This window comes from Arvicola amphibius, chromosome X (assembly GCF_903992535.2).
Source record: "Arvicola amphibius chromosome X, mArvAmp1.2, whole genome shotgun sequence".
Classification (NCBI taxonomy): domain Eukaryota; kingdom Metazoa; phylum Chordata; class Mammalia; order Rodentia; family Cricetidae; genus Arvicola; species Arvicola amphibius.
Window position 1 is genome coordinate 11,713,746 of NC_052065.1, and position 21,408 is coordinate 11,735,153.

General features: G+C 45.7%; 1 protein-coding gene across 1 annotated transcript in view; it reads left to right on the forward strand.

Moving 5' to 3' along the window:
- The window catches only part of Gpm6b (glycoprotein M6B), a 154,175-nt gene that overhangs the window by 126,347 nt on the left and 6,420 nt on the right, over positions 1-21,408 (forward strand). The window contains exons 2-4 of the mRNA XM_038316279.1: positions 11,536-11,722; positions 14,400-14,556; positions 19,036-19,207. Coding sequence (XP_038172207.1) covers positions 11,536-11,722; positions 14,400-14,556; positions 19,036-19,207 — 516 coding nt within the window. The remainder of the gene's footprint in view (positions 1-11,535; positions 11,723-14,399; positions 14,557-19,035; positions 19,208-21,408) is intronic.

The window sequence follows — 21,408 nt, forward strand, 5'->3', positions numbered from 1 at the left end:
AGGATCAGAGAAAGAGTTAAGCAGGTGTTATACACATCTTCTTTTATATTCAATCCAGGACCGCAGCCCATAGGATGTCGCTACCTTCCCACCTCAGTTAACCTAATCTAGAAACCCCTGCACAGCCCTGCCCAGAGGCTTGCCTCCATGATGATTCTAGATTCTGTCAAGTTGACCACCACCCTGAGTCTATTTCAAGGGTTTAAGTCTTGGCTTCCTTGTGTACTAAGTATGATGATATTTTGTCGTGCCCAAAGATCACCAAGCCCTCTTTAATCCCTTCCTTGTTGCTCTCTCCTATCATCAACCTCTGCTTTGTCTTTCTCTCTGGATTCCTGTGCTTTTCCTAGAATGGCCTTACAAACATGGCTTCACGTAAGTTCTCTTGCCCTTTCTCATTCCATCCCCACAAACTGGCATGTGACATTGATTGCTTAATAGCTCTGTGGCTTTTGTCTGATTTTCATCCTTCCTGCTTCCCTTGAAGACACCCTGTCCCCTTTGAATAAAACTCAGCAAGACGGATTCTGCCTCCGCCCACATCTGAAGACTTTAGCTTTGCACCCACTCGGGCCCAGCCCACACACCAGTGCCAGATGACTCTCACGGGCACATCTCTGATCCTGTCACTTGCCTGCACACAAACCTGCCCCCTCTCCTGCTTGCAAATGAAGCAGAGGCTCAGGCTGGCTTGACTGCCTCCTACAGTTGGAGGAGGGCCCACCTGCCTTTCTTTCCAACTTCTAACACTACCCTGGTGTCCTTGAGAAACTCAGCTAAACCTTGGCTCCCACACCACGTTGAGACAGCACTCCTTCCCCAGTGCCTAGCATGGAAACATATGTGCTTTCCAAGGCCTAGCTGCACAGTCTATCCATAGACCCATTTGACAGTATCTCACACTAACCAAGGACATCTATCCCGTCCTTCCCTTCCCACGTCCCTATGCTGCCTCTCTTCTTACTCTCATGGAAAGTTCTGTACTTGTATGTTACTCCCTCACCATCCACTATTAAGAGCCACTGTCGGGAAGGGCTACTGAGCGTTTTGTTTCTTGGATTTGTTTATTTCCCAGCCTCCGAGCTACATCCTCAGTTCAACTTACATATTAAAACAATAATGAACCCCATCCTATGTTATCCTAAATAGCATTTTCAAAAGATAAATATTTTCCAAATCAAAATACTTTCGTGAGAAGAGTAAATACTGTTGTTGTTGTTGTTGTTGTTGTTGTTTAATCTTTCTAATATGGGACTTAATGTGAGGCAGCTAGATTCTGCCTCTGCCTCTGCATTCATTCAGTGCTATCTTGGCTTCTCTTGCTTTAATTTAGATAGATGGAGAAAACTCCATCTCGCACAGGTATGAGGTTGGAGGAGAGTTTCAATGGCCTTTTAAAATAATTTCAAAATTTGAAATTCTTCTCTGCCATTGACAAGATTAATCATCAAGTAGAAGTTTCTTTGTGAAGGAATATCTTATTACACCTTCTGTGGGGTGCTCAGAGGACAACTTGTACAAGTCATTGCTCTCATTCCACCGTGTGGGTCCCAGGGATGGAACTGGGTCACCAAGCTTCACGGCAAGCACAACTTTGCCCACTGCTTTATCTCCCTGGCCTAAGTAGTGGTTTCTTAAAGACGGTCCATAGTGTGACATCTGAAACCATATTGATGACCCTTTTGTGTCCTGATCTATTAAAATCCATTGCTGTAACCTGGACTTTGATTAGCTCTTATATTTAGAAAATTTTTTGTAAAGTTACACACTTATTATTTGGAAAACACTAGCAGTGTGTGTGTGCCTGTGTCTGAATTCCCAATATTGACACATTTTATTAAACCACATAAAATCCCATGTCTCCATATCACTGCCAAGACTTCATCCTGAAGTCGTCTGAGCTACGGAAACTGCCAGTCTCACTGTGGCAGGTACAAGTTTCCCCAAGTTCATTGGCAATGGATACCATCAGCTGTTTTCCTTGAAATGACAAGCTGTTCACTTTGTTCACTTCCCAGAAAATGTCTTCCAAATAGCTATGTCTGAGTAACTGCAGCCTGTCAGAGCTTCTTTCTAGAAATTGAAAACTGGTGTTCCATGAGAAAAGGTGCTAGGTGGGTTTGTAACACAATCAAACCAGAATTTCCCCAAAGGTTATGGACATCCCTTGATGTGCGATGTCTATCCAAGCGCTCTGCGCTTCCTCCTCATTTATTGTACAGAACGTTCCAATAGGCGGTCTCGGGGTGGTGATTGAATAAAAGTCCCATGTTTTAACATCTGTGGCACTGTAGATGGATGGACGTCTGCTTTGTACCGAGGATGCTTTGACACGAAACCAGCTCCGCAGTTTTCTTTCTCTTGCCGCGATGCTGCTGCTGCGTGCTGAAGAATGTGCTTACTGCACTTTGGAGCCGCTGCCTGCTTTGTGCTGCAGCATCAGCGCTTTTCCTGCGCAAATGTCACTACAGCGGCAAAAGTAAATAACGCCTTCGTGATGTTCGTTCGAGAAAGAGTTTGGCCCCTGCGGGCCCCCTGAAAGGGCCTCACAATCTCCCAGAGCTCAATCTAGCTCCTTTCAAAAGCTCTACCTTCCTGGCTCGGTCAGGGGGTGGGGGGTGGGGGTGGGGAGCTGGCAGACGTGCACCAGAGAATCTTCTGGGAGCTGGTCAGAAAAACAGCAGTTTGCTTATCTCCGTGGACTTACACAGACTGAAGGGTGTGTGTGTGTGTGTGTGTGTGTGTGTGTGTGTGTGTGTGTGTGTGTGTGTGTTGGGGGAATGCACTTGTGGATGCCAGAGGACAATTTCAGGTATCATCCCTCAGGTACCACCCACCTTATTATTTGGAGAAAGGTTTTCCATTCAGCCTGGCGCTGTCCTAGTGAGCTAGACTGGCTGACAAGCAAGGCCAGGGGAGCGCCCTATCTCTACCTCCGCAGCGCTGAAATTAGAAAACTCCACCTCACATTTTCACACGGCTTCTGGAGATTCAACTCAAGGTCTCATGGTTGAGCGGCAAGCCCCTTACTGCCTGAGCTATCTAGCCCCTAGACAGAGTTCTGCATGGGGAAGAGTGCCAGCCACTGTTTTTCTCCAGTGGAGCTCTGAAGGCTCTTCCTGAAAAGGGTCTGCTGTGGTTATCCATAGCCAGCCACTCAGCTCTGCCTTCGGGACTTGACCAAAACGAATGTGGGCGGCCATGTGCTAATAAAGTTTTATTTATGGGTGCTCAAGTTGGAATTTCATATACGTTCCATATGTCACAAAATATTTTTTTCAAGCCTCCCCCTACTGCCCCATTTAGACAAGATTGGGCTCACTTAGGGGTACTATGAACACAGAACAAAGGAATAGCCCAAACTGGCCTTGAACTTGTAATCTTACTGCTACATCTTCTTTGTCATTTGGTTTCTGTCGTGTACTACCACAACTGCCTATCTAGAAATGCAAAAATCATTCTTCATTTGTAGCTGTAAGAAGAGCAAGCCAGATTTGCCCCATGGACCAGTTTGTTGACCTGTGTACTGTATCCTTGGTTTCCCATTGAAATCACTGGGAAAGCGTAAAGGCTCGAACAACAAACTCTGCAGTTTCTTATCAACAGGAAATTCCAATCTACTTGATCCAGGTCAGTGGAGCCTAGACATCAGGATTCCCAGATATTTCTAATGGGCTAGAAAAAGCAAGACCTGCTGTTCTAGAATGCTTTTTTAAAAAAGTAAATTTTATTGTAAACATTTCTTTCTTTAAAAAAAAAAAAGAATTTGGGGACTGAAGAGATGGATCAGCAGTTAAAAAGCATTTGCTACTCTTTCAGTGGACCCAAGTCTAGTTATTAACATAGATATCAGGCAGCCTACAACTACCTGTAACTCTAGTCTCCATGGGGCACCTGCACTCACCTGTACGTGCATGCATACATACATACATAGACACAATTTTTTTAAATCTTAGACAACTGGTGAAAAAAATCAAATCCTAAGACCAAGGTTGTGGCATTGTAACCTCAGAGCAGGGTTCTTCACCCTTAGCATTGAGCTCAGTCACCACCCTCCAAGCATGTTGACCCCAAACTAGCTCCAGACATTGCCCAGTGTCTCCTGAGGAAGAAGATGGCCCATGATTGACAGGTCTAAATAATGTGACTTTTTGTTTAGAGTATCTCAGGCATTCTTCTCTTGGACTATATTGACATTCAGGGCCTGATAAGACTTTGTCGTGAGAAGCTAGCTGTCTTGTACACTATAGAATATTTACAGCATCCCTGACCTGTACCCACTAGATGCCAGTAGCATCTCTACCCCCAGCTGTTACAACCTAAAATATCAATAAACTGCCAGATGTCCCCCTGGGGCACAGTCATCCCCTCTGAGAATGCTACTTAACATCCGGGAGGCTTCTGCGCACTGCGGTTAACTGTGTAGGATTTTAGCTGCTTCCATTTCCCTGTAGCTGGTGGTCTGAACATTGAAAAAAAAAAAAAAAAAACTCCTTTCCTTTTTAATTTTGTATCTTGGTAAGGGGGCAAGGCATGCCCTGGGTAGAGGGGAGTATGGTGTATGTATGTGTGTGACATTCATTCCCTGGGGAAGAATCTGAGCCCTTGTTCCCGCTGGCCCTCCTTCTGAGCCAGCATTAAATCTGCAGCCAAGATCACGGATGACTTGGGCAAATCACTTGGCCATTATGAACTCACAGCCATGGCAACGGTCATCCGCAAGCCCGAGGACAAAAGGTGTTTTATTCTGTTGTTCTGCACAAAAGGTTCTAGGGATGCTGGGGACAAACGGCTATTGACAGTGAGAGGCATTGATGTGTACTTTTTTCTCCTTACTATGTGGTTTATATTTAAACTGTCTTAGACTAATAACAGTGGAGCTTTTGTGTGAATCAAACCTAAAACTATCTTTACACAGAGACCCCCTAAACAAAAGCTTAAGATATTAGCTCAAAAGAGGTTTGGCAGTTTGGTGAGAGAGATTGAGAATTGCTAGTAAAAACATGTTTGAAACCCTGGCATTATTTTTTTTCATTTTAATATAAGATCACAGCAATAAGAACTGTGGGGGGCAGCGCTTTTCTTGTCCCTCTGGTTTGTGGTAACTAATATAATGAATGCTGATTTGAAGCTTGGGAAAATTCAATTCTGTGGGTTTGCAAGTGTACTGAAGCAAGACATTAGTCTTCCTTAACGAGCATTGGTTTTTCGCAGCCTGGTCCTCTGCTGATACAGAGTGCCATCCCCATAATTCAAAACACTTTCTAACCGGGAGCTAGGCTGAACCTGAGGCCCACTCCCTTTGCCGGTATGCACACCTGGCACCTTGGTGGGGGTGAGGGGTGCATGTAAGTCAGCTTTCTCCAGTGGTCCCAGATTATTGTCTCAGCCCCTGCCTGCATCAGGCTAAAGGTAGTTTTAATGTGAGCAGAGCAGAGGCTATCAGGGCTTCCTTGTTTCCGAGAAAGCACCAGAGTTGGAGTCTTTCAAGACAGCAGAACAATTCAGAACATTTTTATTTTGTTTTTCTTCCTGGAAACCCCCAAACTAGCCATTTGGTCTAGAAGTGGCTAGAATGTTGTGGTCAAATCCTAGGAGGCCTCTATTTTTCAGGGGGTGAAGTTCCAGGTGCGATGTGAAAGTAGGCATTTTATGATACCACATCCCATCCCGAGGAGATGGAACTGCTGACTCAGATGGCTTCTCCAGACTCTGCATACCACTCCAGGAAGGGGGGGCTCACTTAGCTGATTGGTAGAAGCTACCCCCAAGATTCTGCATAGCTCTGTCACTCCGAAACTCCCTACTTCTCAAAGCTACAGTTGTTTCTCCCAGAACCACCCTGTGCAAGGCACTTCCAAATAGCACACGTTTCCTCCCTCTCCCTCTGCCCTCTGCCCTCTGCCCTCTGCCCTCTGCCCTCTGCCCTCTGCTCTCGTATCACTTCTTGGCTTTGGGGCTAAGAGCAAAGGGAAAGAGAGTGCAGCCTGGACCGGCTTTGAATTCACACTTCTACCCCAGCTTCCTGAGTGCTGGCATTAGAGACGTCAACTGCCAGGACCCAGCTCTTAGCTCTTCTTGACCCCTGGAAGTTTTTGTTGCTGTCCAGTAGAAGCTGTTGGCCTCAAGTTTAGCTTTGCTGAGTTGCAAGTCATCTTGCATGACCCCTATCTGTTTCCCTGCTCTCAAATGTTGAATGACTCCTTGTGATTCTGAGGATGCATTTGTTGACACCGAAAAGTTACCTCAAAGTGAGAGCTCATTCTAGAAACAAATGTGACTCACCATGTCCCAGGAACACAGATTCAGACCCCTAAACACCACATTCCAACATGGTAATAGTTGTCATTTTTTATAGTAACAGAACAAAGAAATTTTATAAACCAATGGGTTTTTTTAAAATATATAGTTGAGGCTGGGCTATGGTGGCGCATGCCTTTAATCCCAGCATTTGGGAGGCAGAGGCGGGTGGATCTCTGTGAGTTCAGGCCAGTGTAGTCTACAAGAGCAACTTCCAGGATATGCTCCAAAGCTACATGGAAACCCTGTCTCGAAAAAACAAAAACAAACAAAGAAACAAACAAAAAAACCTAGGTGAGAACATCAGATGGACAGATTGCAGAAAGTGAGGAGATCTATGTTGAGGGTCTGAGAAGCTATCTCAGTCCTTTGGGTTGGTAGAGACTAGAATCTCTTTGTATATTTCAAAAGGATCTACCTAGTAAATCATAGAGGCACACGTTATATCAAACACAAAGGTGGCCAATGATAGTTAAGAAGACTAAAGATAGACCAAGTTGATTTGGCTCAGGACCTGCAACATTCCAGGTCTCTACAACTAGGGAGACTCTAATCAGTCAGTCAGTAGAATCTTTGTCTGGAGTGGGGTGGGGGGAGGGCTATTGAGACTCTGTAACCCCTGACTGGCCTGGAACTCACCATGTAGACCAGGCTGATCTTGAACTCACAGAGATTCCCCCTGCCTCTGCCTCCCGAGTGCTGCAATTAAAGACGTGCACCACCATACCCAGCAGGAATCTTTTAGTACATTCAAGAATTAGTGAAGTGACCTGATGGCCCCTACATGATCGAGCACCTATAGACTGTCCTGTTCTTACCATTCCACCCTCTCAGTCAACTGTTTCTGGCTCATTTCCCCCTGGTGGTCTTTGAATGGATCTTGCTCTCTCCCACCACAAGATTTTCATTCATGTTCTTCTCACTCCCTGGATCACTCTTCCTTCCCATCTTTTCCTCCCTTTACCTAATTCATTCTTGGGTTTAGGCTCGAGATACCATCCCCAATCACCTCCTGAAACCTGAGCTGTCCCCACTGTTCCTTTTCCTCACTCTTTTTAATTTAAAATGGTTCAACGGCCTCCTCACCCTCCATAAGCTTCAACAGAGTATAGATCACACATATCTTAGCTCACCATTGGGTTCCTGGCACAGGACATGAAAGGCATTCAATGAATACTGTCTACCCTTTGAAAGGCATGAAATGGCTGGCCATCCTTGATTTGGTCCAGGATCCTGCCTCACAGCAGCTCCAATAAATAATACTGTATTCCAAAAGACCCCAGCACTTGTAATAATGGTTAAGGGAAGGGACTTCTTTAGTTGGAGTGAAAGCCAAGCCGTGCCTTCACATAGACCTATACTATCATAGCTGCTTCTTCGATGATTTAGAAATTCTATCATTAACCAAGGATAGTTCTTCATAGCCTGCTGTCTACCATCTTTATATGTATATTGTTCCATACACTCTGTCCAGTTGTCTTGTTTCAGGCAGAAAGCTAAATTTCATCTTTGTTCCTCCTCCATCTTAGCCAAAAGTGAGAACTGTTTCATGGAGTTCGAGTTCATTATGGTGGAATTTGGCTTGGCGTAGAAGAAAGCAGCTGGAACTGGCCCAGTAAGGAACTTGGATCAGGGTAACTGATCTCAAAGTTAGGCTTCCGAGAGTGTTGAGGGCTTCTATGGTGGGTGATATTGGTACAGTAGTGAGCAGTCCAATTATGAGTAGCTGGATAGTCACCACACAAAGAATTTTAGTTCTTTAGGCAACTGGGCAACAAAGCTAGAATAAGCTCCAGGTCCACCTGTAGTAGTATTATTTCCTTATCAGTTTTTTCCCATGTCATATATAAAAATATTTCTAGTTGTATTGTCTGCTAGAGTCTGTAAGAGTTGTATCTGTGTGTATGGAATAGAGATGATCAGTGTATGGTTTCAGTTTGTGGGGAGTCACGGTTCCCAACCACAAATGAAACCATCTGCTGGAAATGTATGCTGGTCAAGACTGGCATTTGCTGATGTGGTTGTGATTTTCCCCCAAGTTCCTGAATCCCTGGTTTCTCCTGCTGTGACAAGGCTAGATCCACAACACTCAGTAGATGCTGTCTGTAAGAGTGAGAAATTGCAAAGAAACATTAGCCTTGATCGAGTGTTGAATTTGGGACTGAATGCCATTGTTCTTTTAACCCCACTTGTGTTTTTGAGCCTGGGAGCAGCTGTGATAGTTCCTTTGAAAAAAGGCAGAATACTCTAACCCTCTGGATGAAAGAGCCTTTGAAAGCAGCCACTGTGGATTTGGAAGGATGTGCTCCATTGTTAAGGGCTGAATGAATGTGCTATACTGTAACGCTTAAACCTAACTCCTAATGACAAGAAAAGATATGGGTTGTTAAAAATATATGTGCACCCAAACTATCCTGAAATGAAGGAGCGCTTTATAAGGTTATATATCATGGCCATCACACGAGTGAGGGAACCATTGCTGTACAAACCCTCCCTGCCCCATCTCCAAATTACTTTCCCTTTTGGTTCCCCCCCTTCCTCTTCTCTGCTTTCCACCACTGGTCCTCTGGTAGTCTGTATCCTGACCCTCATCATGCTACAGTTATGACTATGCACCACTAGATAGCCGTGAATGTGATTCAACACAAAATACTAAAAGTTACTTCAAACATGAGGGTTTATTAAAAGTCTGTTTGTGATTCAGTTGTGCAATTCTTGAGCGTGAGCTTTGTAAATGACAGGCTTGTGTTGCAGTGTTAAAAGGGTGGATGTGCCTGAGCGAAGTTTGTTCTTTGATGCAGTAGCAGACTGATCTTGAAGGTGAAAGTACCTTATTCCGGATGTGTGTGCCTGGCGCTAATCACAATGCTTGACACTCACCCCGTAAGTCTTCAGAAGGACCTCATGAATGAAATCCAAGGCGATTTCATCGGGTTCCGTTAGAACCCAGTTCATACTAGAGACAAGCAAATAAATGGTAAGTCTGAGTTTTGTGATAAAGAAACATGGTTTATGTGCATTACGTCCATTACAGCAGCCACTAGCTCTGGTGGTTACCCAGGGAACGTGGCCAGTGTAACTGGGGAAATGAAGTTTTCTTTTCACTTCATCTTAACTAACTTAAATTTCAATAGCCACATGTGTCAGTTACTGCTTGATCAGCTGGCACGGTCCGGCAGCCATAGAGCTCTAATAAAGACCAGATACAACAGCAAGCATCCACCTTGTCCTTCGTGTTATCGCAGAAACTGAGAATAGGGGGGGATGGATTGTTCGTGGTCCAAAACACATTGCTCTATCTTTTCCTTATCTTTTGGGACAGATCAAGGCCAAGGATGTTGTTTCTTTTAGTTTAGGAGCCCGGAGAGAATTTGCATTCCTTCCGCTCAGTCCCCAAGAAAGTCATGTATCCAAAAAAAAAAAAAAAAAATTGAACTTCAACACCCATGTTCACAAATCTCAAGTGTCCAGACTTCTTTAAGGAATTAACTTACTAATGAACTTGGAACTATATTATGCACTGGCTCTATTTTGTGAGGTTTTGCATATCTGTTTCAATAAGTTGGACCTCCCTGAATGAAACTGGTTGTCGTTTTGAAATAGGAGGCTGCAAGGCTCCTTGGGAAATGCTGGTGTTTTGCATTTTCTAATGAGCTAAAGGGCAGTTTCAGAAAGCAGAGCACCCAGTCCCTTTCTGCGGTAGAGCAAAATGAATGTTACCTTCACATGGCACACTCATCTAAGGAACGTTCATCACTGCTTTGCTCTGCTGGCTTTGCAATCCCCGAATCCTATGAAGACCATTTGATGGGAAGCCTTTTAAGTGGCTTAGTGCGCTTACCCCGAGCTAATGAATTGCCTTTGATTGCTGTTAAGCGTGTTAATGCATTTAAAGTTGAATTTGCTCTGACAGGCCATTTACTGGAGGGTCTGGATAATATAAACATGGATGGGAGGTCCGAAGAGCTACAGACATTATCCCCAAGGCCAGCACTGTGATAACTAGAAAAGAAATGTCTCTAAACTAAAAATGTGTTATCTGGCCATGGAGGTCAGGCAGACCTTTAAGAAGACCTTTAGTTCAAGGAAAAGTTTCTTTTAAAAAGAGATAAAGGGACCAGATAGTTTGCTCAGTGATTAAGAGTACTTGTCGTTGCAAAGGGCCTGGGTTCAATCTCCAGCACCTACAGGGAGGCTCTTCACCTCCTTTGGCACGAGGCATGCATGCAGTGCACAGAGGTATGTATGTACATGCAGGCAAAACACTCATACACATAAAATAATACAAAATAAATCTCTTTTTAAAATTAGATAAACGTCTCATCTTCTCTATACCAAGTGTGAAGTCTGGCTCTGTCTCCTTCATTTCACTTCATAGAGTCTCATTTTTGTCCTTTTCCTCCCCTCTTCTGTTTCTTTTTTTCCCTTCAACTACTTAAAATCACCTACTGGGTTTGGGTTCTGACTCTAAGCATGTGGCATGTGTATTAAGATGGAAACTGGGGAGGAGGAGGACTGTAAATGAATTGCTTGTGCTGCCTAGGCTGGAGAGGGGAAATTTTTATTAAACAGCTGAGGTAATTTCTGGTATCATTTTGAAGCAAACTTGGGCGGACCCTCTTGGGTGGATGTTGGTGACTTGGTACTTCAGTACCTTTGAGGCCCTTTCCAAAATGATCCCCTTGGTATTTTTCCAAACCTGGCAACAGTCTAATTACCACATTGGATTCTTCCAGGCTCCCAGGACAACAAGGGCTTGGGGAAAGCCATCAGGTGCTACAGCAGTAGATGTATTGGAAACCCCAGAAGGCTGGATTTCGAGAAAACCGGACTGTGGCTTCTCTTCATGGAGACACAGTGGCACTACAGTCCTCTCCTTTGTCTTTCTCAGTAGAATGAGTGCTCCTATTGTCACTTGGGCAGGTGCCCCTCTGCCTCACAGTCAGTCAGGAAGCTCTCAACATAGCTCACATCTCATAAGTGACAGTTGATGGCTGTCAACTCACTACTTTTGGAGACTCTGGATTACAGCTGCACTCTCCTTAGGAATACCAGGGTCCTCACTCACAGAATGGGATACCATGGGAACTGCCCCTGTGGTCCTTGGGGTGTTCACATATTAGTCATAGAGCTCAGAAGGGTGATGGAGTTAGACATGTATAGGCGAATGGTGGTGTTCATGAACACCAGAGGCATCCCTGCCCATCATGGTCGCCTTTTTCTTCTTTGGTCTAGGTTGCTTCGAATGCTGCATCAAGTGTCTGGGAGGAGTTCCCTATGCCTCCCTGGTGGCCACCATCCTGTGCTTCTCGGGAGTCGCCTTGTTCTGTGGCTGTGGGCATGTGGCTCTCGCGGGCACCGTGGCAATTCTTGAGCAACACTTTTCTACCAACACCAGTGACCATGCCTTGCTGAGCGAAGTGTGAGTATCCTCTTCCCGTTTTTGACAAACTACCCTGTCCTCGAGCAGAAAATCAACACCTTTGATTAAAGCTTGCTATAGTCAGGTAGAAAAAGTCCACAAGGGATGGGGATGTAGCTGCATGCTTCCATGCACAAAACCCTGAGCTCCATCCCCAGCTCTGCATAGACTGAGCATGCCTGAATTCCCAACACTCAGGAGGTAGAAGCAGAAGGCTCAAAAGTTCAAGTTCATGGTCATATTTAATTGTATACACACAGGAAATTCTCAGAGAATAATTTTTTTTAAATATTAGAAGTTCAAAGTCATAGCAAATTTGAGGCCAGTCTTGGATGTGAGACCCTGCTTCATGGAATAGAAAGGAAATGGCGGGGGCGGGGTGGTCCATGATACAAAAAAGGGAAAAGGCCAAGAATGTAGTGGGTATTTGAGGCCCAGGGTAGAATCTCCTTTGCATATGACAAAGTGTACATAGTCCACACAGTAGTGGTAGATGTAGGGACTGTAACACAATGACAGGTTGATGCTGTAGAGCACCTTACCAGAGCATTGTCATTGTTCCCATGTAACAAGAACCCTCTAGTTTACCCCCTGAAATGGATCCTCTGTGGAGGACTCACTCAAGTCTAAGTCAACAGGAACAGTATTTCCACATCAATTCCATATCTGGACAGGAGATCTAAGCCCAGAGCATCCCAATGCAGCAAAGAGGAAGTTCTGGAAACAGCACTGGCCCTCTGTCTTCCTACTCTGCAGTGATTCTTAGGGGAAGTTCAGCGGGTCTCAGGCTTGATCTCATGACTGCAAACCCCACTGCCATATGTACTTGCTGCAAGTAGCTTCCCCTTGCTCGATTCCTTGGGTCTTTTTGTTTAAGTTCTGAAGGTTCAGTGTTTATGGGTTGTACTTGTGAAGAAACCATCAGAGTGGCATAGGCATAAATGACCATTTGTGGGATCACGATAAAATGACTTTTAGTTTGGATGTTGACGGTCTTGCCTTGACTGCCCTTGGCCCTGCTTCTGCCTCCAAATGCTGGGATTACAGGTATCAATTACCATGCCTGACGAAGTTCACATTTTAAGATCTGTTCACGAATGGCATCTAAAGAAACGAGCAAGGATGAGAAGGCTGTAATGGGGGAAATCAGCCCATACAAATGTACATAACGAATGCATGTGTGGAGGGCTGAGGCCATGGCCTGATCAGTAGCATGCTTGCCAGATATGTGTGAAGCTCCAGCTTGGATTTCAAAGCACTCCACAAACGAGGTCCACGTACCTGTAGCCCCAGTGCTCAAACCGGTAGAGGCAAGAGGACCAGAAGTTTAAAGTCATTCTTTAAACTTCTTTAAAGTCGGTCTTGATGCATAAATATGTATTGGAGCCAGATGAGAGTGACCATGGCTCAGGAACACAGATGTAAGGTCAGCCCAAATTCCATGTTCCAGCATGAAAGCAGCTTTGTATTTTAGAGTAACAATCAAGAAGGTCAAGTCACTCTTCAGATGCATTGATGCAAGCATCAGAGAGGCAGGTCACAGCAAAGCAGCGACCCTCTGGTGATGGTCTCGGGGGCTATCTAATGGCACTTGTAGCTTTGGTTGGTGGAAGTTAATGCTTTACCAAGTTAAGACATTCCAAGGATTTTTTTTCTTTTTATCTGTTAGTCATGGGGCGTTAGGTCTGGCACAGAGGTGAACCAAAGAGTGGCTATTTGGGGGGATTAAAGATAACCCAAGCTAAACTGCAATTAGGTTCTGGACCTGTCCACAGTCATTAATTACTAACTACTTAATAAGCCTTGGAGAAGCTCCAGTTTGAAATGGCAGTTTCTTTCTGGGGACATTTGCTCACCCCAGTTATATAGCAAGTTTAAAATGAATCTGGGATACATGCCATCTTGTGCTCTCTTGGGAAAAAAAAAGACATACAGAAATCTACAGAAAAGAAATATCAGAAAAGGAGTATTAACCCAATTAGCTAGTGATACTAATTCACGGCTCTCAAACTTCCAAGCAAGTTTCCAATCTGCCCATGCCTCACTGCAGGGCAGCTAACGCAGTCTCTTGGAGGCGTTATCCAGGGACTAGTAGTTTCTGAAACAACCCAGATGATTTCACTGGAACGCCAGAGCCTGAGGATCTGCCAAAGTTGTGAATGAACTTTCTGTAACTCGCCTGTAAGTGGACAATCCCAGCACTTGCGTAACAAAGAGCTGCACAGATTTCTCCTTAGAGATACCCTGAGGGCCGACTTAGGTATTTTCTCAGAATAGCATCAACCACCAAGCCTGGCTGGGAAGCATTTTGATATGTTGGGAAAAGCGTGCTGTCTGTTGAGCCAGGGTTCAAACACCTACTTTGGCACTGTGTGACTTTGAATGGGTAGCTTGACTTCTCAGTGTCCATGCTCCATGTAAAAGGGAGATAGAAACATTCATCGCACAAGACCCCATCAAAGGAAACTCTTGCCTGTTGCTTGAGAAGGTTGGCTATCTCGCCCACAGACCTACCATGGAAAGACCTGGGCTGCTAGAATGGGCAGAGGTGTCCCTATGGGCTTCTCTCTGGGCTGCCCTATGGGCCTTCTGAGGCCACCAGACACGCCACAGTAAGGGTGCCCCGTGTCCCTACTCCACAGTGCTTCTCACATTTGCAGCCATCTTCTCTTCACAGGATCCAACTGATGCAGTATGTCATCTACGGGATTGCATCCTTTTTCTTCTTGTATGGCATCATTCTGTTGGCAGAAGGCTTTTACACTACAAGTGCAGTGAAAGAGCTGCACGGTGAGTTTAAAACAACTGCCTGTGGCCGGTGCATCAGTGGAATGGTGAGTACTGAACCTGAGTCCTCGGCAGAGCCATGCATGGCTGCGTTTCTTTCTACCAGGAAGCCAGGAGCTCTTCGTGAAGGGGCCATGACACAAATACCGTTCTTACCAACATGGCCATAGGGATTCGAAAACCTTTGTGTTGTTGAGAAAATTCGTGACTGGTAGTAGTAAGCCAAATATTGCCCTTTGGCCAGGCTCTGTTCTAGAGGAAGATAAATCTCCAATGCCAGGGTTAAAAACTGGTCCATCATGAAGGTAAAACTTGACATATGGTAATGCACATGTGTAGGTTGCCCTGGGACTCAAACCCAGAGCCTTGTGCATCCTAGGCAGGTACTGGACCAGTGAGCTACGTCCCATACAGGTTTTACACATGATATATCCCTATCCAAATGTTGCCCAGACAGCTGGACATGTTGCTAGGAGAAAAGTATTAATGCTGAGGAAGAAAAGTGAGGCATGGTGTGGGCCCTCCCAGGAGGAAAGCATCCGCCCTCAAGGCCAGGGCTATGAGCTTCCTACTGTATAGTAGTGATGTGACCGCACCCCACTGCAGGGGAGGTAGAAGATGGTACTAGGAAGGGGGAGATGTGGGTCTGGCTTCCAGCACCAGAAGGTCCACTGTTCACAGCAGTTTTTGTGAAGGAGACATGCTGACTGGGGTGGAATTCTTCGTGGCTTGATGATCTGAACCTGGCCGTGAATGGTATTATAGGCGCTATTATATTAAGTTTCTTAAGGTAAATGTGGGGCTGGTGGGATGGCTCAGTGGGTGAAAATGCTCACCGTGCATACATACTATTCAGCCTGAGTTCAAACGTGAGAGCGCACAGTGGAAGGAGAGTGGGAGATGGTAGGGGTGGGTGCTGGTAGGGGTGGGTGCTGGTGGGGGTGGGTGCTGGTGGGGGTGGATGCTGGTGGGAGTAAGTGGCACCAGGCCAAGGGACAGGAGCACTGAAGTGCAGAATCAGGAAGGGCTTTATTAAAGCCAGCGCAAAACAGAGGAAATTGCTTCACATGAGATCAGGAAAGAGGAAGCAGTGTGAGCAGGGGAGGCCCAGAAAAGTCCAGTCCCATGAATAGGCTGAACAGGAAGAGTGGAGGTGATGGGAAAGACCACTACTTGTAGGAGGGGCAGGGACCCAATACAATGAGCCTTGAATTTCAGGTTGGGAATGGCATCGGCCGGCAAAGACAAGTGGGGTCGTGACAGGATCAACTTAGTAATCCTAAGATCTGGCCAGTCACCTAGAGGTATGGAGGAGGAATTTGGAAAAGTGAGGTTGTAAGAGGCCATCTCAAGATTCAAGTGGGACAGACCGTGAAGATGCCAACTGGACCCTCGCATTGGAGTAGAGGAGGGGCTCTGGGTGTGGTCATGGGTGGGACAAGGAGAGGAAGAAATGAGACAAGTCTGGCTCCGGTACTATGCTAAGGAGCTGTGTGCCACTGGGGTGTAGAGAAATTGGTCGATTCAGTGTGACCCGTGGGGGCTTACTACAACCTTGGAGGACCACGTGCAGTTAGCCAGTGTGTCACCTACAAGCTTGGGGCCGGGGCTTCTGAGAATGACTGGGAGTTACCTGTCCAAAGCTGTGAGCAAATTTCTATCAAGGTTTGTGGTGGAGTCCCGAGGTACCTCATCATCTCCTGGGTAGGTTCAGAAGCCACCTACAGACAAATAATGCCTCCGAAAGTTCAGGAAAGAAGTAGCCAAGGAGCTGGATGCCTGCCAAGGGTCCAGACCATTTGCTGTATCAGGTCCAGTCTGTATGTCATTCCTCCCATTAATGGCCTTCTCACCATTATAGGAGCCCACATCCTGAAGGCTGTTAGCATATGGTATTGAAGATGCCTGGACAGCCTACAACCTTGCCCTGACCTCTGTTCTGCTAGTTCTGTCCAGGTGGCACCACAGTCGGATGGTTGTGCCTCAGGCCCCTACTGTCTTGTGTGCCACTGTCCTCCCACAGTGACCAGCCAGGCCTTACTTCCCTCGGCATAAGATAAGGCCATGAACAGCCTTACTGAAAGGAGATACCCCTGTGGCCACCATTCCTGTTAGGGACCATATGCCTGTGGCCCCACCTCAGCTGTCTCTTTTGGCTGGTCTGGGACCTGATTCGAATTTGCTGATTCGAGCACACTGGATTGGTAGTGGACTCCAGAATGTGCCTTTCTCCGACTGCCCAGCACTGGGGTTACAAGTGTGTACTACCACACTCGGCTTTTTTTGAGGCCACTGGGGACCAAACTCAGGCCCTCATGCTTGGAGCAGCAAGCACTTTACCAGGTGAACTATGTCCCCAGCCCCACTTGGATTTCAAAAAGGTTTATATTTATTTAGTGGGGTGAGGGCTGTAATAGCTTGCTAGATAGCATATATCACATGATGCATGTACGCATAGCAGAGGGCCACTTGCAGGTGTCAGTTCTGTCCTCCTACCTTGTGCTTTCTAGGGATTGAATAGGTCACCGTCAGGCTTGGTAGCAAGTGCCATCTTACTGGGCCCCCACTTTGGTTTTGAAAGGCTAGATTGACAGGGGAAACAAACTGCAGGGTTGGTGGCCCTGCAGCAGCAGCAGCAGCAGCAGCAGCATCTGAGAGCAGAGGAGGAGCAGCTGAGGAGATGGTACTGCTGTTTGCTGAGGAAGACCTTGCTTTCCTCAGACCTTTATGGGAAACACCTACTTGCCTGGGGCGGGGAGGCTACTGAGGAAGGCTCTGAACACAGGATTCATCATGTTGGGAGGAGAAGCTTCCAGAGGGTGTATCCTACCAGCACTGGTGTGACCTCTGGGACTCGGACCCTCTGTAGGAAGTAAAGACTCACCAAGGTCAAAAACACCAACCCCTTCTCAAGTCCCTGTGGTGGTATTAGAAAGCCCATGAAGGGCATCGGTTTTCTGTGGCTAGGGAAAGAACGAGAAAAGCTGTTCTGGAACAGCCAGCTTGGAAGCCTTAGGGAGGAAGAGGAGGTGTGATCCTGAAGTGTGTTATTTGAACAATTTTAGCAACGCAGGTGCTTCAGAAACTGACAAGGTTCTTCAAAGAACAGGACAATATCCTGTATCTGCAGTTTGCCAGGGTGGCCAATAAGGGGCAGCAGCAATTTGAACCTGATGGCCAAGTCATTCTCCCTCTGGAGAATCTCCTATGGCATAAAGTTAGGTGAAGATGAAATAGAAGAGGAAAATGAGAATCTTAACAGATTCATTGTGCTCATGACTGTTTGAGACTTTGGTCAAAGTTCAAGATCTAATACTTCTAGTAAGTTCTCTGGATCAGGAACTAGCAGAGTTCCTTTGGAGAGAAGACTTCCTTGGTAGTTGCTATTTTCCCAGACCCACATGCAAGGTAAAACAAAGGGAAGTACTGAGAAATCCACACAATGTTGTGACTCAGTGACCTCTAAAGACATCCTGGACCTAGCCCACATTTAATAGGATGCTGGGAGTTTTCAGAATTGATGTTTTGAAAGAATATCTCATAGGCTGGCCCAAGTGTGCTGGAGTGTGAGCCCAGCTTTATGCAAAGTTGAGGTAGGAAAATCAAAAGTTTAAACAACTTAATGAGACCATTTTTCAAAATAAAAATATAAAAAAGGAACTGAATGTTTATCACAGTGGCAGAGCATTTGCCTAGCACGTACAAGGCCCTAGATTCAATTCCAGATACAAACACAAAACAAAAACAAACAACAACAAAACACAAGCCTCATTCAGGCCCCGGAACTAATTAGCTGGAGGAGTAAGGTCACCTCTTGGGTTCTCACGACCTGGATTGTTAAAAAAGGAATAGGAGGGGCAAGAGACATGCTCAACTGGACGGTCTTGAGTTTGAAACTCAGAACTCAACATAAAAAATACATGCAGGGTTAATCCCCGCACTCGGGAGGCAGAGGCAGGCGGATCTCTGAGTTCGAGGCCAGCCTGGTCTACAAGAGCTAGTTCCAGGACAGGCTCTAGGAACTACAGGGAAACCCTGTCTCGAAAAAACCAAAAAAAAAAAAAATACATGCAGGGGAACCCAGCTTGGAATCCTACCACTGGGAAGGTAGAGACAAGAGGATCCCTGGGGCTCAATGGCCAGCTAGTCCAGCCTTCTTGGTCTGTTCCAAAACACTGAGATACAAAAATAAAAAAAGGAAAGCACCTGAGAAACAGGAAGTCAAGTTGTTCTCTGACCTCCACAATCCACATACACAAAGTGAGGGGCTGAGAAAGTCTGAAGGTCTCCTCAGGCATTGGGGCACTGCCACGCTAGATTTTCCTTGTAGGGCATGACAGCAGTGCCTTCCCCCTGCTCCTCCATGCTGAGCAGATGTTTCTTCCTCACTTGCATAGCCAGGCCAGGTCTGGATGCATCTTGTATCCCATGGGTCCCACACTGGGCAGAAAAGTGCTGCCCTTCCTCTGAGATAAACCTGCCCATATCAGCGAGATTCTTTCTCCCTCTTCTTATTTTCTGCCTAGTTCGTTTTCCTCACATATGTTCTGGGAGTGGCCTGGCTCGGTGTGTTCGGCTTCTCTGCAGTGCCCGTGTTCATGTTCTACAACATATGGTCAACCTGCGAAGTCATCAAGTCCCCACAAACCAACGGGACCTCCGGTGTTGAGCAGATCTGTGTGGATGTTCGACAATATGGTACCTCCTTCCAATCCTGTCCCCGTTACTCCTTCATTGTCTTGTGCCTATGTGTGGGTTGTAATTACCACTTAGACCTCTTTTTAGTTATCATAACACATTTCCTGCCTTTATGAATACTTCACACTCCGCTCTATTTTCTGAAGGCAAGAATCCCGGAGCTTGCTAGAGGATGTTATTTGAGATGTGTAAAAGTATTTTTCAAGAAGCTGGGTGGTGGTGATGCAAGCCTTTAATACCAGCACTCGGGAGGCAGAGGCAGGAGAATCTCTGTGAGTTCTAGGCCAGCCTGGTTTATAAAAGCTAGCTCCAGGACAAGCTCCAAAGCTACAAAGAAACCCTGTCTCTAAAAACCAAAAACAAAAAAAAATTTTCAAGTTAGGTACATACTTTAAAAACTAAGTCTTTCATCACACAAACTACTTTCTATAATGCAGTTCAATAAAAAAAACTTTTAGATACCCACTGTAAGAATTTTATCAGGTTTTTTTTCTGCCCTCTTCTTGTTTTTTTTTTTTAAATCTCACTATGTAGTCCAGGCTGGCTATCTGGCCTTGAACCCATAGCCCCCTTCAGCCTCTTGAATGCTAGGATCCTGGCATGTGCTCCCATGCGCTGATCTTTTCAGTATCACATTGACTTTTCCCCTAATACATTTGCATGCCTGGCTCTTTAAAGGGAGTCTTTTTTAAATGACCAATTGCTTCAGCTTATCTGTACTGAACGAAACCTAAAATGCAGATGTATATCAAAGTCACCATGATGGACTCTGGGAGAGCAGCGTTCAGTAGTCAAAAGCTGGCTCAGATAGTTTTTTCTCACAAATGGGATCCTCGGAGAAATCCTCAAAGCACAGCTCCTGTGACAAGTCACAGAAGGAGCCACTGGGGCCTCTAACCAATTAATTTGGGTGGAAATTGACTTCCTTGCTGAGGAAAGGCCACATCCTAAAGAGCGAGTGTAGGTACTGCTCTAGATAGGATGGTAGAAAATGTGTTCTTGCCAGAAAACAGGGAGGAAGAGCGCTTTCCATTAGAAATGAATACGGAATGTGTCCCGGACAAAGATGGCTCTTTCATTTTTACATAGACTTTCTTATGTGGCTTATTCTCAACATCTTATCTTACAGCCTGGTATAAAACCTGCCTAAAACTGCCCACAGTAGATCTCTTCTCACAAAGGTTTGGCCTTAAGACAGATTTAAGGGGCCTTGGGCTAGTTTCTAAAGAACTCATAAAGCTGGGTGTGGTGGCACCTGTCTATAATCATAGGTATCAAGAAGCTGAGGCAGCAAGATTGCCAGTTCCTGGCCTGCCTGGGCCACAGAGTCAGACCCTGCTTCAAAACATAAAGTTTCCATAAAGGAATATGTGCAATAATCTCTGAGCTCCTTACAAAGAACTCTTGTTGCCATGGTAAAAGATTTTTTTAAAATCCTGTCTCTACCCAGCTGGTTATTTTTAAGAGTACTTGTTTGAGTTAATGTTAGAGATGGGAGAGAACGAGGATTTAACAAAAGTCCCTTACTTCCTGTGAGAAGGGAAAACCAAGCGGTGCTTAGTATTTAAGCACATCCCATGTATAAAGAGGGAAAAAAGCAGTAACCCAGTAGACAGCTGTCACTGCAGAGAACTCAAAAGCTACAGCTAGAAAAGCATACACCCTGTGCTCCTGTGGCCAGGACATGTGACCTAAGCACTACTATCATGCTTCATGAGGGCGTTTCCCTGCAAATTCAATTCACGACAGGGCAAAAAAAAATCTAGCCTTGAAAATGTGGGCCAGGCATGGCGATGCACACATTTAATCCCAGCATTCAGGAAGCATAAAGACAGGCAGATTTCTCCAAAACCAGACCGGTCTACATAGCTAGTCCCTGGCCAGCCAGGCTACGTAGATACACACCTTATCTCAAAGCTAACTTAAGGTAGATACATACCCTATCTACAAAACCAAAATAAACCAGACGGTGGTGGTGCCTGCCTTTAATTCCAGCACTCAGGCAGAGGCAGGTGGATCTCTGTGAGTTTAAGGCTAACCTGGGCTACAGAGCGAATTCCAGGACAGATTCCAAAGCAACACAAAGAAACCCTGACTGGGGGGGGGGGAGACTAGAGAGAGTGTCTTCGTTCTTGCTCTGTTGCCCAAATAGAGCATATTCTTGGTTCCTCATTGCCTGAACCTCAAATACAAGGTACCTT